Genomic DNA, 16,277 nt, shown 5'->3' on the forward strand with positions numbered 1-16,277 from the left:
AATTCTGGTGAGAGAATTTTCATAAATGATATGTAAAATATTAATCAGCCATTATAATGGACAGATGAATGAATCACTCTCAAAAGTAAGAACAACAAATCTAACAGAAGCTCTAAGGGAACTTCCTAGTAAGAAACTTCATAGTGAGAAAAGTGCCACCTACTGATGAGGTGGGGGATTTCAAAAACAAACACAATCACAATTTTCGTATGTGATTTTGCCACTATTTTTGTAAACTTTCATTTATTTTTAAAGAGTGGGAAGATTAAATATGAAATTAAATACCAATGAATATATAGTATACAGACTTATTGAATAGGGTAACTGCTAGGCACATGTTGATATTAAGGAAAGAAATTAAGAAATGTGCTTATGGAATTATGAATTGAAGGTGCTGTAAATATAAAATACACATTGGAGTTAATTTTTATATTGATTACATGTTGAAATGATGGCCTTTGAGAGTTATTGGGTCAAATCAAATATACCTGTTTCTTTTTACTTTATAAAAAATGGCTACTAAAGAATTAAAAAATTACATACACTGTTTGCCTTATATTTCTACTGATTGTATTGGAATAGAGATTTTTAGATTTTTCTAGGACACACATTACATCTGATCCCTTGTCACTGGCTTGATTTTTAAACAGATGCATCCTCATTTCCACCTTTTGTTGAGAAGACGCGAGTATTGCGTTTCTTTTCCTCTGACATTTGCAGGTAAGACAAAGAAAACGAGGTAGGTCTGGGAGTCAGAATTTTTTTCCCCCAAGTGAAAAACCGCAGACCTAAAGCTCATACTTAATAATGATGTTATCTGAGGGGAAAAAAGTATACATAGGGAAATTTTTCTTGATTTATTCAGAATAAATACAATATGGTATTCATAATGTGCTTAACTTTTATAAAGATGAAGGTTGCAGAAGGATCGTATACATAATGCAAATTATTTTTTCTCATTTTTAAGAATTTTTCCTTTATTATTTTTTTTTACTACACTAGACTATATTCAATAACAGTCACGTCTAGAAGGGCATGCCCATCTTTCGAATTATGTCCCGAGAAGAGGATGCCATTGTCACAGAACGATGTTCATGTGCCCTGTTGCTACTACAGCCTCTTAAAATCGGTGGCTCCCAGCAGATATCACACAAGCATTGGAGCCCGTGCCGGTCACTTCAGTCCTAGCCCTGTTCCTAAAGACTAGATTGTGGGCAAACATTTGAAATATCTCAAGATTGTCCTTCCCCGTAAAATTGAAGAGAGCAGTGTTTCTTTACATAAGGTTATGTGGGGATTAGAATATGTATTGAGCCCTAGCACATTGCCTAGGTGTTGGTGAGTCCTCTGTAAATGATACAGGCACTCAATAATTATATTTCTCTCTCTCTCTCTCTCGATGGCATTATATATATGCATGCCATCTAAGAACTTATATGCACATGCCCCAGTGAGTATGTAGCCTTTCTCTCCAGGATTAAGTTTTGAAAGAAAGAAATTTTCATTGTATTTCATTTGAAATGAGCACAAATAAAAGATTTGAGGGAAGTCATATAAATATTTAATCTATAGAGGAAATTAACTATGAGAAATGTCTTCATTATAAATTTCCATGGTAGTTCACAAGCAAAAATTGCTCGTAGAAACTTTTGAGAATAAAGGTAAAAGTAGTTCATACTCAGGTATTATGTCCTGGTATGCCTTGAAATTTCACAAGAATTTTCCTGCAAATTAAATGAGAATTTAAAATTCTAACAAGAGTATCCAATTTTTCTAAGTTAAAGCAAGAATATAAATCTAAAAATAAGAGGAAAAAAAAATCTCCAGAATGTAGTTCAGTTTCCTGGAATAAAACTGTTTCTTATCTGTGTTTAGGTCAATCTATGCTGTGTTTGGAGCTGAAATTAATCTGAAAGGAATCCCTGTCTATAGATTTGTTCTTCCACCTGTGGCCTTTGCATCTCCACTTCAAAATCCAGATAACCATTGTTTCTGCACAGAAAAAGTTATCTCAAAAAATTGTACGTCATATGGTGTGCTAGACATTGGCAAATGCAAAGACGGTGGGTAAATGTTCTGAGTATCACAGTCCATGATATAATTTGTAGTAGTCTTTAAAATGCAACCTTTACCCAAGATCTCTTTCCACCAAAAATTTAAAATTAAGGCAAAAAAACAATAGGCCAGAAAAAGTGGGGTGGTAGAAAAATGTTTTCATTTTGTTTGGTTTTTCAGTTCCAAATTCTGTTCCATTGTTGTAAAACTTAGTTATTATTAGGTAAAACCATACTGATATTTTCCCTGCTACTTTGGGAAATGTCTGTTTAGGTCCTTAGCACATTTTTTAAAAATGGGTTGTGTGGTGGTTTTTGTATTTTTTTTTTTGAGTTCTATGAATTCATTGTATATTTTTGATATTAACTACATATTGGATATTGGTCTGTAACCATTCCATAGTTAACCCTTTCATTTTGTTTGTTTCCTGTGCTACTTTCAGATAGCTGGTAAGATAAAAAATAATTCCTAGAATACTTTGAGCATCCCATCTTATCCACATCTTCATTTTTCTAGCTTTTTCTTCCCTAGAAATTGGTTAATAAAAATGTTTTAAGCAGGTCTTATTGACTTAAAAACAACTTGGAGTCTGTCTTATTTAGCTTACCTCCTTCATATTGGGATGAATGTCAATAAAGAAAGAAAACCTCTTAAATTAATTTCCAGTTCACAGATATATTACTGCCTGAAACAGGAACATAAAGCTCAACTTTACATATTGAAAATTACCCCCTAAGGAAGAACACTAGCCATTAGACATTAACTGACTAGGACGATGCAGAAATTTGTATTTTATTTTTGTACAGCAGTGATCAGGTCATATAATTTCTTCCCCACCTTTACTTCCCCAGTGTTCAAGCCCAGCTATGCCTTCTTTTATTTAAAAGTTATATTTTTAAGTAAATATTTTCTGAATGGTATGTGAAATGAGGAAAATGATTTATCCCCAATTATGTCTTAAAATTTGTTTTCAGGAAAACCTGTGTACATTTCACTTCCTCATTTTCTACATGCAAGTCCTGATGTTGGAGAACCTATTGAAGGCTTAAGTCCAAATGAAGAGGAACATAGCACATACTTAGATGTTGAACCTGTAAGCAAATATATTATTGATCTGATTTGTTTCATTAAATTGAAAGAAAAAATAAATTCTCTCCTTCTTATTAATCACATTTATTGAATCACAATCTTGATAAATTACTATTTTCAGTGAAAATTACATTGATTTCTTTCTATTGTTGCTTATGAAATGTCAAGGTCATTAAACTTTATAGTTTTTCAGCATGTGGAAGTTTACAGGTCTTTTCAGTGGTTCATAAGTCAGGAATATCAATGATGGGAATGATTCTAAGTGGCTTAAAACAATTTGAGATGTATAAAATAAGCATAAAAGAGCAATTTATGGGGCACCTGGGTGGCTCAGTGGGTTAAGCCTCCAACTCTTGGTTTCTGCTCCGGTCATGATCTCATGCGTCCTGAGATCAAGCCTGCCTCCGTGCTCAGTGGGGAGTCCACTTGAAGATTTTCTCCCTTTGCCCCTCTACTCACACCCTCTCTCTTCTCTAAAATAAATATTTTGTTTTAAAAAAGTGATTTAACTGTAAATATTGCTTACCTGAAGAGATACTGTGTATTATGAGGAATGAAAAGAGATTTTATGGGTAAATGTGAATATAGGGCAAGGTCTATTTTATACTTAGTATCAAGAAAAATCAATAAAGAGTCCTATAACTCAAATTTTAGTGGTCATGTATCAGTTTAAATAATGACAGAACTAGTATTGTAATTAAACTTATGACACATCAGTTCTAAGAGAATATACATTTGATGATGCATAGTTCAGGAATCTATATGAGCCCTGTGTTTCAGTATTTTGTTAATTACCCAACACCATTTTTGGTAGATATCACAAATCTAACTAAAACCTTGACATTTGGCTGGGCAAAGAAGTGGTGTATGCGTGTACATGCATGCATATACATACCTGCATGTACACGTGTAATTATAGTTATGTAATATGTTTAACATGTCAGTGTCACAAGTTTCAAGCAGTACAGTTTAATCTTAAATACTATATAACAATAAAAGTTTGGGATTTTTTTTTAAAGTTAGTAACTTTTTTCTCTTTTTAGATAACTGGATTCACTTTACGATTCGCAAAACGGCTACAAATCAACCTATTGGTCAAGCCAGCAAAAAAAATTGAGTGAGTCTCTTAAGTTTATGGTTACCTGATTTTTAGTATTTTCTTGTAAGAATGTGAGTTAGTCTATTAAAGTAAATGGAAAGAATACAAAATTTCAACTTCTCTTTGGCTTAAGGTCATTAAATAATGTTTATTTGTAAGTTAGAATTATGTCTAGTGTTTACTGAAATGGTAACTACACATATTTCGGAATATTTGGTGGTATCTCTCATTTTGTTAGCTGTCCAAATATTTCTATGACCGGTTTCTGGAATTCCTATTTTACTTTCCTGAGTAGAATTTGAGGAAAGAGAAAATCTGTGCTTAGAAAAAGTCCATCTAATTAAAAATCGGTGTTAGTTTGATTTGTAAGAGTGAAAGGTGTCTGAGAAACAGTCACATTAACATTTAAATGATTTATTGCAAGGAACAAAATCAAAGAACTTAACCAAGCAGCTGATTTCTGAACACATATTTACACTAGTACTTACTGAAATTTCTGTTATATATGGGTAATATATTAGTATGTATTTTGTATATTACAGCGTATTAAAGAATCTGAAGCGAAACTATATCGTGCCTATTCTTTGGCTTAATGAGGTTAGTTTTTTTTTTTTTATCTCTCAGTCATTAAAAGCAGTAAACTTCTGTGTATATAAAAAAAGCTTTTGGTGTCTCAAAACTGAAAATGTATGAATAGTAATTGAAGTTGTATGTCTTCATTTCCCATATAGATGAGTATATATATTATTACTATTTGAGAAGACCCAACCAAACAGAAATACCAAATTTGTGTTACTTTCAATGTTTTTTTTAGAAAGTCAAAGCACTTTCTATCACTTTTTATTATTTTCAAAATGCATCTTTTAAGCACTTTTTCTTGCCATAGTGCTTGTTTTGGGAAAGAGTCATATGTACATGGAACACCAAATAACTCGAGACTTGGTGAATATTACAGTGCTAATAAAAGTCAACCAAGCGCATAAAGACCCAGTTAGAGCAGGTGTAGGCAGTCTATCCTATTGCCTGATGAGATATTTTTAGTGTAAACCATGGAATTAATTAGCCCCAGAAATGCAGTACATAAAATTTGAGAGGGATTGAAACTGTTGACCCTTGCCGCTTCCCTCTGTCAATAGGAAACATCTGTTGGAAAATTGTGGAATTTGTTAGTAAGACCATTATGAAGATCAATGAAGTTTACTTAGTATGTTCAATAGTGCTGTATTACATGTTCAAAGGGAGGGGGATTATATTTCACTAAGTATGTTGCCTTCTTTGATGTGCAAAGTGAATTCTATTGGCTTGTCTTAAAGATACAGATGACTAACACCTATGCAAGTATTTGGAGAAAAGAGTGCTATGCAAATGGAAGGTGGTTAAGTATTATGCTCCACTAATTTATTCAATGCTAATTGTTAATCTGATTACAGAGTGGTACCATTGGTGATGAAAATGCAGAAAAATTCAGAAAACAAGTGACTGGAAAAATAAACCTCCTTGGCCTGGTAGAAATGATCTTACTCAGTGTTGGTGTGGTGATGTTTGTTGCTTTTATGATTTCATACTGTGCATGCAGATCAAAGAAAGTAAAATAAGTAAGTATATACCAAAAATTATATATTGCTTTGGTAACATTAGTTTACATATTACTTGTTTTCATTTTACCAAAGGGGTTATAAATTAGGCTGCAAACATTTCTAGACTTGTCTAGCCTACTATCATTTTTAATGTATCCTCCAAGTTTTGAGATGTCTAAATTAAAACACAAATGAAGATTGAACAAGTAAATGTGGTGTATGAATATTAAGATTACTGCATTACCTCAAGTTCTGGGAGGAAAGAAGTAAAAGATGAAATTATCACCTTTGAAAAGTTAATATGAATATACCTTTATTCTGACTTTTCATTTCTTGATTATTTCTCACTAGTTATAAAAAAAAAAGTAATAAATCATTGCCTAGAGAGGGTTATGCAAGATTGAAATTCTTAAGGGAAAAAATAAAAATTAAGCTAGAAACTAATAAAAACTAAAAACTTGTGCTATTAAAAAAACACTAAAGTAAAATGAAAACATGTTAATATAAAAACAGAATTGCTGCACATAGATACGCTGGCCATGCTGGTCTAAAATTACAGTGTGTACCCCAGATGTTTACTGTGGAAGCCCCAGTGAGTGATTAAAATGCATCCTTTGAATCTGAATATAACAGTACAAGAGAATAGGAAAAAATAGGGTTCAGCACAGCAAAACTAAATTACTCAGTTTACAGGAAAAATCTGTTAGATTTTTAATTAATTTCTTTAAAGAAATTTCCTTAAGCATCAGTTTTGAATATTACAGAAATTATGTCTTTGGGTAGATTTGTAAACATTGAAAAAAATGAGATGAATGTACAAGAGGGAATAAAGATGTTGGCGCTAACGTGTGGTTTTACTCAATGGATCACAGATTAAGCCAATAGTTCTTTCAAAAGCAATTGTATAAATGAAAGATGGCCTGAAGGGACAGCAAAAAGTGGTTTAAATAGTTACCACTCTTCATCTGGCTAATTCTTGGGAGTCAAAAAGTAGCCTTCCATGGTTGGAAATACATACTGCCTTATCCATAACGTCCATCTGAGAACTTTTCTTTGTCATTTGAAAAATTAGACCAAATAATAGAAAGTATGATATCTTACATATATAGAACATATGTATTACCTATTTTTCCACTGCTTTCTGATAAGTAGTAACAATAGAACATTCTTCTATTTTACAGGCAATAAATGAGTTTTTACCTTTATGCACCAGCTACGTCAGGACCTTTGTTACTATTGGCCTACAAAACGAAGAGTTAATAGGCTTTATTTTTACAAAACACACCTTATCTCCTAGTCGAAGAAATGGTGGCATTATTATTTTTTGCACTAAGCAGCAGCACATTTCTAAAGGTTTTAAGATGTTGTTAAATTCCATGCTTTGAACACAAAACTGGAACCTTTTAAAATTCATCATGTGCACAATCGAATTGATTTCAGTTTCTGTAGACCTGGCTCAAGCATAAACCAACTGTTTTTATTTGGTACTGATTCACTAACTGACTGGTTCCCTGGTGGCAAATTCAGCAGAGTGGACGTTCTCAACAAATCTTGGACCCTGAACTCCTGTCTTCTTTATCAAGGGAAAACCATCAATGTCCCTGTTCAGTTGCAATAGATTGACCCCAGGACTGTCAGTATATCACAGTTCACGAGCACCAACTATTTTGAAAGACATTTAAGAATGGAAAGTAAAATTATATATTACTCAAGTTTCTTTCTCTTTGGAATCCTTTGTACAGCAACAGCAGGCTTTGTAACCATTTTCTTACTGCATAACAATATGGGCTTATATTTTGTCACTGTTTATGCAAATGGACATCATTTTTAGCACATTTTGGCTCTTTGTGTTTAAGGACTTTGTCATCTTCCACGTTCTGCAGCTTTTCTGGCAATATGAATAGATTGTGTTCTTTCTACTCAGTTACATACAACATGCTTGGCAACCTCAGAGTGCTGTGCTAGGTATTAAGAGATGTAAATGATAATAAAGGAATTGTATGAAAGATTATCAGGAGTAGAATGTGCATTAACAGTTATTTGTTATAATAGCTCTTGCTTTCATAGTCACCTCAGAATGGTCTCAACCAGTAAAATATGTTCTTCCTCAAATTCCTGTGCTTTGCATGGTTCTTGTGTCATAAAACATGTACCCTAGTTTTCTGTAAGAAGTATTCTATCTGAATCTCTATTTTTCTTAATTCAGTCATGACCACTTTCTCCTAGGCTAAGTTTTTAAGCCCATCTGAGGAAAAGCAAAAGAGATACTTGGTTTCATCCTTTACAGTAGCAGAACTTCAATCTAGAGCTTAAGGATTTTTCCTTTTTATTAGGAGACCTACTGTTAGGTAGTCCTTCCTTCTTTCTTTAGCAAGGGTTCACTTATTGCAGAGAGCACTAGTCCTCCCAGAAAACTTTTCACAGAAAGGGAAAATGGACCACATTCTGTCTTGTGTTTTATACACAGTGATTTATAGGACAAAGTAGTAGTAACTGGTTTCAATACTACAATAATAGCCTGTTTTCCTCACATTACTACTGATTTAGTGTCTTTACATTTAGTTGGGGGGGATGGAGGAGGGGGGGTGTCCCTGTAAGATACTGACATGTAAGAAGAGATTCTAGACATCTGATACTTAAAAGTTGATGTGGTGATCTAAGAGATATATAGAGGAAATTTAATTCTTGAGCTAAGTGGGATTGAAGAATTGGATGAAAAACATATATCCATCTCACACAATATCTGTGTATCCAAGCAATGATTCAGACTTCATAATCTTTATATAGAAAATCATATCACACCATTTAGGCATCAGGAAAAAAGATTTTCACTTATGTGTCTTTAGCATTGTTTAAACGCAATCTATCATTACTCAACATTTTCTTTAAATTCTATAAAGTCTGTACAAGAGGAAAGACAATACATATGCAAAGGTAAGTAAATTATATTAAAAATATCCTATAGAAAAGACAAAACTTTCTTTAAAGATTTGGAGATAGATATTTTATAAGAAAAATGGGTTTGGATGTGTGTGTGCGTGCTCATATGTGTGCTAAGATTTAATATGTGTATTAAATGTGTGACTTGTATGGTGCTCAAGGAGGGAAAATGTTTGAATACCTACAACTGTGCATTGGTAAATTTGTATGCTTTATTCCATAGGAAAACTACCATTTGGTGGAGAGGCACATTTTCATTCCAAACTATCTTAACCATCACACAAATGATAGTTATTGTTCATACCTTAAGTTTGAAAATCTATAGCATCTGCAAAGGGGTTAACATAAGTTAGAGAATCTACATCTCAAAATGGGTTAATGCTCATTGTTACTGACAAGTGCATAAAAAAAAATGAAGCTCTAGACAAATTGGTCATCCCTGAAAATTCACTGTGAAAGTACTGGATGTTTGTGTTGCATTTGTGCATTTGCAATAATCTGCCAGTCTTTTAACCCATTATCAGTATCAGAGCTACACAATAATTATAACTGAAGTAAAGGCAGAGGGAGAGCTCAAAGATGATCTCCATTAGCATGTTCCTTGAGAACACCTCTAGGCTCCTAGAAGTGTGTCAAACCTAAAGCCTGTCCCTCAGACCAAATCTCCTGGACAAGCAAATTGTCCTCTTAGATAAACTGGATTATGTTTCAGTCTGCTGTCTGTGCAATGCTCTGGGAGTGGTAATGTATCAAGAACTGTCCCCGATTGTTTTGATCCTATGGGATTCAGGAACATAAGCTCCCCCGGACATGAGAGCCAAGTAATCAAAGGGTGTTTTCTGGGCAGCAGCTGCAGAAATCAGAGCACCAAATGTGTGTAAAAGCTTCCCTCTGGGAACTACTGACACTCAGGAGCATGGCAAGGAGCTTGAAATTGGTGTCTATTGGCTGGAGCAAGGCAGAGAACACAAAGATGGCACCTGCTAGCTTCTGTCCCTGGAGAGTATCTTAACAGGCCACTAGAACTATGTTAAAATTCATCTGGAGATTTGATGTCTGCTGTCCAGGGGACACCTAGATTTCCTGGCCCTAGTGGCCAGCAGGGCATATGTTTGTAGTTCTGCAAGACTGTGTACACTTTCATACTTTAAAAGGTGCTGTCTGAAGGCCTGGGTCCAGTCAGCCTGAATATAGATGCCTACTGAGATCCTCCTCTTTGGGACACTGACCTTAGTATAGCTTCATTTACTGGGAGTCATTAAAAATAAAATAGGCTGCTTGGAAAGTCACAAAGATTTGAGAGACAACCAAGAGCTAGGGCACAGTTGAATAGTAAGGTTCATCTACAGGAGGAAACTCGTTCAAGACTTTCATCTAATGCATAGAAACTACCACAGAGAGTCAAGTAAAATGAAGAAACAAAAGAATATGTTCCAAAAAAATAAAACTTCAGGGAAAAAAAACCCCTTCATATACATAAGTAATTCACCTGATAAAGAATTCAAAGAAATTGTAAAGATACTCAAAAGACCAACAAGAAGAATGGATGAACACAGCAAACTTCAACAAAGAGAATATATAAGTATTGAACAGAAGTAACAGAGCTAAAGAATAAATAACTGTACTGAAAGTACATGGGAGGAGTTCAGCAGAATACTAGAAGACAAGCTGAAAGAGAAATAAGGATCAATGAACTCAAGACACGGCAGAGGAACTCAACCAATCAGAACAACAACAACAAAAAAAGTGAAAATAGCTTAAAGGATTTAAGGAAAACATCAAGCAGGCTAATGTTTGCATTAAAGGGGGCCCAAAAGATACAGACGTAGTGAAGAAAAGGGCCATATGCACCCTGATGTTCATAGCAGCATTGTCCACAATAGCTAAATCGTGGAAGGAGCCAAGATGCCCTTCAACAGATGACTGGAATGAAGATGTGGTCCATATATACAATGGAATATTACTCAGCTATCAAAAAGGATGATTCCTCAACATTTGCTGCAACATGGACGGCACTGGAGGAGATAATGCTAAGTGAAATAATCAAGCAGAGAAAGACAATTATCATACAGTTTCTCTCATCAATGGAACATAAGAACTAGGAAGATTGGTAGGAGAAGAAAGGGATAAAGAAGGGGGGTAAAATCAGAAGGGGGAATGAAGCATGAGAGACTATGGACTCTGAAAAACTGAGGGCTTCAGAGGGGAAGGGTGTGGGGGAATGGGATAGGCTGGTGATGGGTAGTAAGGAGGGCATGTATTGCATGGTGCACTGGATGTTACACGCAACTAATGAATCATCAAACTTTACATCAAAAACCATGGTTGTACTGTATGGTGAATAACATAAAAATATTATGGAAAAAAATAAAGGGGGCCCAGAGGAAAGGAGAGAGAGAAAAGATGGAAAACTTATTTAAAGAAATAAAGGCTTAAAACTTCCCTAACCTAGGGAAGAAAATAGACATCTAGATCCAGGAAGCCCATAAAATTCCAAATAAGATGAACCCAAGGAGAGCCTCACTGAGATACATTATAATTAAATGTTAAAAAGTTTAAGACAATGAGAGAACCCTTAAAGCAGAAAGAAAAAACTACTTGTTATACACAAGGGAACCTCCCCATAAGGTTATTAGAATTTTCAGCAGAAGCTTGCAGCTAAAATATGGTCACACAATATATTCAAAGTGCCCCCCCCCAAAAAAAACCCAACCAAGAACACTCTAAAGGAGTTCATCACCACTAAACTGGCCTTATAAAAAATTTCAGAGGGACTTCAATATGAAAAGAAAGCAGGCTAATTAATAACAAAGTATAAATCACACAGATAAATATAAAGGTAATGGATTAATCACTACTAAAGCTAGTATAAAGGTTAAAAGACAGCAGTAAAAAAACTATATAAACTACTTAAGGGTCACATAAGATTAAAAGAAAAGTAAAATCTGATGCCAAAAAACAAAAATGTGGAGCTTTGAAAATGCATTCATACTTAAGTTCTTACCAACTTAAACAAGTTTTTCTGTGTGTCAATGATAACCACAAAGCAAAAAACTCTAGATACACAAAAAAATTAAACATACCATTCTGAATTCACAACAGAAGAAGGCAAGAGAAGGTGTAGAGAACCACAAAACAGCCAGAAAACAATGAACAAAATGGCAAAAATATATTCCTATCAGTAAATACTTCAAATGTATATGGACTAAATTTTATTATAAAACAGAGTGACTGGATTTAAAAAATGAAAACAAGGGAGAAGTTAAGATGGCGGAGGAGTAGGGGTCCCTGGATAGGTACCAGACCATCCTGAAAATCCACAAAATCAGCCTGAGATGCAGGAAGATACATCTGGATCTCTACAAATGAACATCTCCAGCACCGAGTATTGAGGTACGAAGCGGGGAGCCGTGAAACCGCGCGCAGATATCGGAAGATAAACGGAATGGGGGAGGGAGCTGATGTGCTCCACGCAGGGAAGCAGTAGCCACCTGCACTGGGGAGCAGGCCGGACTTGTGGACCAGCACCCACGAGAGAACAGACTGAGACCATGAGCCTGGGAACGTGCGTGCAACGAGACTGAAAACCAGAGATCCGGAGTGCACACTCAAACTAGACTGATACCGGGAGCTCGGGAGCGCGCATGCAACCCGACTGAAAACCAGCGCTCCGAGGTGCAGAGTTGCACGTGAACCTGACTGAAACAGGGAGCTCGGGAGCGCGCATGGGAACTGGGGCAGCTGACGGTGTTAGAAACACAAGGGACAGAGATGTGCTGGCCCTGGAAGTGAGGGCTGGGACTCCTGCTGTGGGGCACACATCCCGGGACGCTGAAGGGTTTTTAGCAGCACCAACAGAAACAGAGTTAAAGAGGCCAGGAGACCTCAGTGGAGAGTGGACTGCGATCTCTTTGTTCTGATGCAGAGGCTGGAATTTGGCCACTGCTGCTCTGAGTCTCAGAAGAGCCACAGAAAACCACTAGGGAAAGCTAACAGAGAACAAAAGCCCAGAAATACCTGGTCACATTGTGCCCATCCCCATTCCCCCTTGCAGGGGACAGGGAGACTCTACCCAAACAGGGTTGCCTGATATCAGCATGGCAGTCCCCTCCCCGAGGAGGCAGGCTGAAAAATCAAGAAGCCCACATCCCTAAGGTCCCTATAAAACAAGAGCACGCTGCCTGTGGCACCCTTGTGTGGCCGTTCATACAAGTCCTTATTTAGAGAACCTCCCCTCATCAGAATGACGAGACGGAGAAATCCCCCCCAGCAAAGAAAAGACAATGAGTCTGTGGCCTCTGCCACAGAACTGATGGATATGGATATAACCAAATTATCAGAAATGGAGTTCAGAGTAACAATGGTCAAGATGATGTGTAGACTTGAAAAAAATATTAACAAAAATATTAACGAGAATATAGAATTTCTAAGGGAAGAAATGAGAGTGAATCTGGCAGAAATTAAAAATGCTATGAATCAAATTTTGTCAAAACTAGATGCTCTGATGGCCAGGGTAAATGAGGCAGAAGAACGAATTAGCGAATTGGAGGATGTGATGGTAGAAGAGAAAGCTAAAACAGAAACTTGGCTCAAAAAATTCCAATCTCAAGAATGTAGATTACAGGAGATTACTGACTCAATGAAACGTTCCAATGTCAGCATCATCGGCATTCCTGAGGGGGTGGAGAAAGAGAGAGGTCTAGAAGAGATATTTGAACAAATTGTAGCTGAAAACTTCCCTAATNGTGACTCAATGAAACATTCCAATGTCAGAATCATCGGCATTCTCAAGGGGGTGGAGAAAAAGGTCTAGAAGAGATATTTGAACAAATTGTAGCTGAAAACGTCCCTAATCTAGCAAGGGAAACAAACATTCGTGTCCAAGAGGCAGAGAGGACCCCTCCCAAATTCAACCATGACAAACCTATGCCACGTCACGTCATAGTGCAATTCACAAATATTAGATCCAAGGATACAGTATTGAAACTGGCCAGGGCAAAGAAATTTCTCATGTACCAAGGCAAAAATATCAGGATTACATCAGACCTGTCTACACAGACCTGGAATGAGAGAAATGTTTTGAGGGGGGGGGGCATTTTAAAAGCTCTTTCAGAGAAGAACATGCAGCCAAGGATCCTTTATCCAGCAAGGATGTCATTCAGAATTGATGGAGACATAAGGACCTTCCAGAATTGCCAGTCACTGACCAATTTCGTAACCATGAAACCAGCCCTACAGGAGATATTAAGGGGGGGGGGTTCTATAAAAGTAAAAAGGCCCCAAGAGTGATACAGAACAGAAAGTTACAATCTATAGAAACAAAGACTTTCCAGGCAACATGACATCATTAAAATCATATCTCTCGATAATGACTCTCAATGTGAATGGCCTAGATGCTCCCATAAAATGCCACAGGGTTGCAGATTGGATAAAAAGACATGACCCATTCATTTGCTGTCTACAAGAGACTCATTTTGAACCTAAAGATACATCCAGACTGAAAGTGAAGGGATGGAAAACTATTTTTCATGCCCATGAACCCCAAAAGAAAGCTGGGGTAGCAATTCTCATATCAGACAGATTGGATTTTAAAGACTGTAGTTAGAGATACAGAAGGACACTATATTATTCTTAAAGGATGTATCCAACAAGTGGATATGACAATTATAACTATATATGCCCCCAACAGGGGAGCAGCAAGATACATAAGCCAACTCTCAACCAGAATAAAGAGACATATAGATAAAAATACATTAATAGTAGAGGACCTCAACACTCCACTATCAGCAACAGACAGATCACCTAAGCAGAAAATCAACAAAGAAACAAGAGCTTTGAATGCCAGACCAGACCAGATGGACCTCATAAATATATATAGAACACTACACCCCAGAACAACAGAATACTCATTCTTTTCGAATGCACATGGAACGTTCTCCAGAATAGAGCATATGCTGGGCCACAAAACAGGTCTCAACCTATACCAAAAGACTGAAATTATTCCCTGCATATTCTCAGAACACAATTCTTTGAAATTGGAACTGAATGACAAGGGAAAATTTGGAAGAAACTCGAACACTTGGAGACTAAGAACCATCCTGCTCAGGAATGATTCGATAAACCAGGAAATCAAAAATCAATTTAAACAATTTATGGAGACCAACGAGAATGAAAACACAATGGTCCAAAACCTTTGGGATACTGCAAAGGCAGTCCTAAGGGGGAAATACATAGCCATCCAAGCCTCACTCAAAAGAATAGAAAAATCTAAAATGCAGTTTTTATATTCTCACCTCAAGAAGCTGGAATAGCAACAGAAGAACAGGCCTAACCCATGCACAAGAAAGCAGTTGATCAAGATTAGAGCAGAGATCAATGAATTAGAAACCAGGAGTACAGTAGAGCAGATAACAGAACTAGAAGCTGGTTCTTTGAAAGAATAAATAAGAACGATAAGCCACTGGCAAGACTTATCCAAAAGAATAGAGAAAGGACCCAAATTAATAAAATTATGAATGAAAAAGGAGAGGTCACGACCAACACCAATGAAATTGGAAGGATTATTAGAAACTTTTATCAACAGCTATATGCCAATAAATTAGGCAATCTGAAAGAGATGGAGGCCTTCCTGGAAACCCATAAACTACCAAGACTGAAACAGGAAGAAGTAGATTTTTTAAACGGACCAATTAATTATGAAGAGATTGAGTCAGTGATAAACAAACTTCCAATAACAAAACTCCAGGCCTGGACAGTTTTCCTGGGGAATTCTAACAAACATTCAAAGAAGAACTAATACCTATTCTCCTAAAGCTATTTCAAAAAATAGAAATGGAAGGAAAGCTACCAAATTCATTCTATGAGGCCAATATTACCTTGATCCCCAAACCAGGCAAAAACCCCATCAAAAAGGAGAATTACAGACCAATTTCCCTAATGAATATGGACGCCAAAATCCTCAACAAGATGTTGGCTAATAGAATGAAACAGTACATTAGAAGGATTATCCATCATGACCAAGTGGGATTCATACCTGGGATGCAAGCGTGGTTCAACATTCGCAAATCGATTAACGTGATACATCATATCAACAAGAAAAGACTCAGGAACCATATGATCCTCTCAATTGATGCAGAAAAAGCATTTGACAAAATACAGCATCCTTTCCTGATTAAACCCTTCATAGTATAGGAATAGAGGGTACATTTCTCAATCTCATAAAATCCATCTGTGAAAAGCCTACTGCAAATATTATTCTCAATGGGGAAAAGCTTGAAGCCTTTCCCTTAAGATCAGGAACACGACAAGGATGCCCACTCTTGCCACTATTATTCAACATAGTACTAGAAGTCCTTGCAACAGCAATGAGATGACAAAAAGGGATCAAAGGTATCCAAATCGGCAAAGAAGAAGTCAAAATGTCTCTCTTAGCAGATAACATGATATTCTATATGGAAAACCCAAAAGAATCCACTCCCAAACTTTTAGAAGTTATAGAGCAATTCAGTAATGTGGCG

At 36.2% G+C, this 16,277-nt stretch overlaps 1 protein-coding gene across 4 annotated transcripts in view; it reads left to right on the plus strand.

Moving 5' to 3' along the window:
- The window catches only part of CD36 (CD36 molecule), a 44,869-nt gene extending 36,937 nt beyond the window's left edge, over nt 1–7,932 (plus strand). For all 4 annotated transcript variants that reach the window (XM_034667063.1, XM_034667067.1, XM_034667055.1 and 1 more), the window contains exons 9-15: nt 651–720; nt 1,876–2,063; nt 3,030–3,148; nt 4,188–4,261; nt 4,786–4,840; nt 5,674–5,838; nt 7,002–7,932. In XM_034667063.1, the coding sequence (XP_034522954.1) occupies nt 651–720; nt 1,876–2,063; nt 3,030–3,148; nt 4,188–4,261; nt 4,786–4,840; nt 5,674–5,838 (671 nt within the window). In that variant the 3' untranslated portion in view covers nt 7,002–7,932. The remainder of the gene's footprint in view (nt 1–650; nt 721–1,875; nt 2,064–3,029; nt 3,149–4,187; nt 4,262–4,785; nt 4,841–5,673; nt 5,839–7,001) is intronic.
- The last annotated feature ends 8,345 nt before the right edge of the window (nt 7,933–16,277 follow it).

Source organism: Ailuropoda melanoleuca, chromosome 1 (genome assembly GCF_002007445.2).
Source record: "Ailuropoda melanoleuca isolate Jingjing chromosome 1, ASM200744v2, whole genome shotgun sequence".
NCBI lineage: Eukaryota > Metazoa > Chordata > Mammalia > Carnivora > Ursidae > Ailuropoda > Ailuropoda melanoleuca.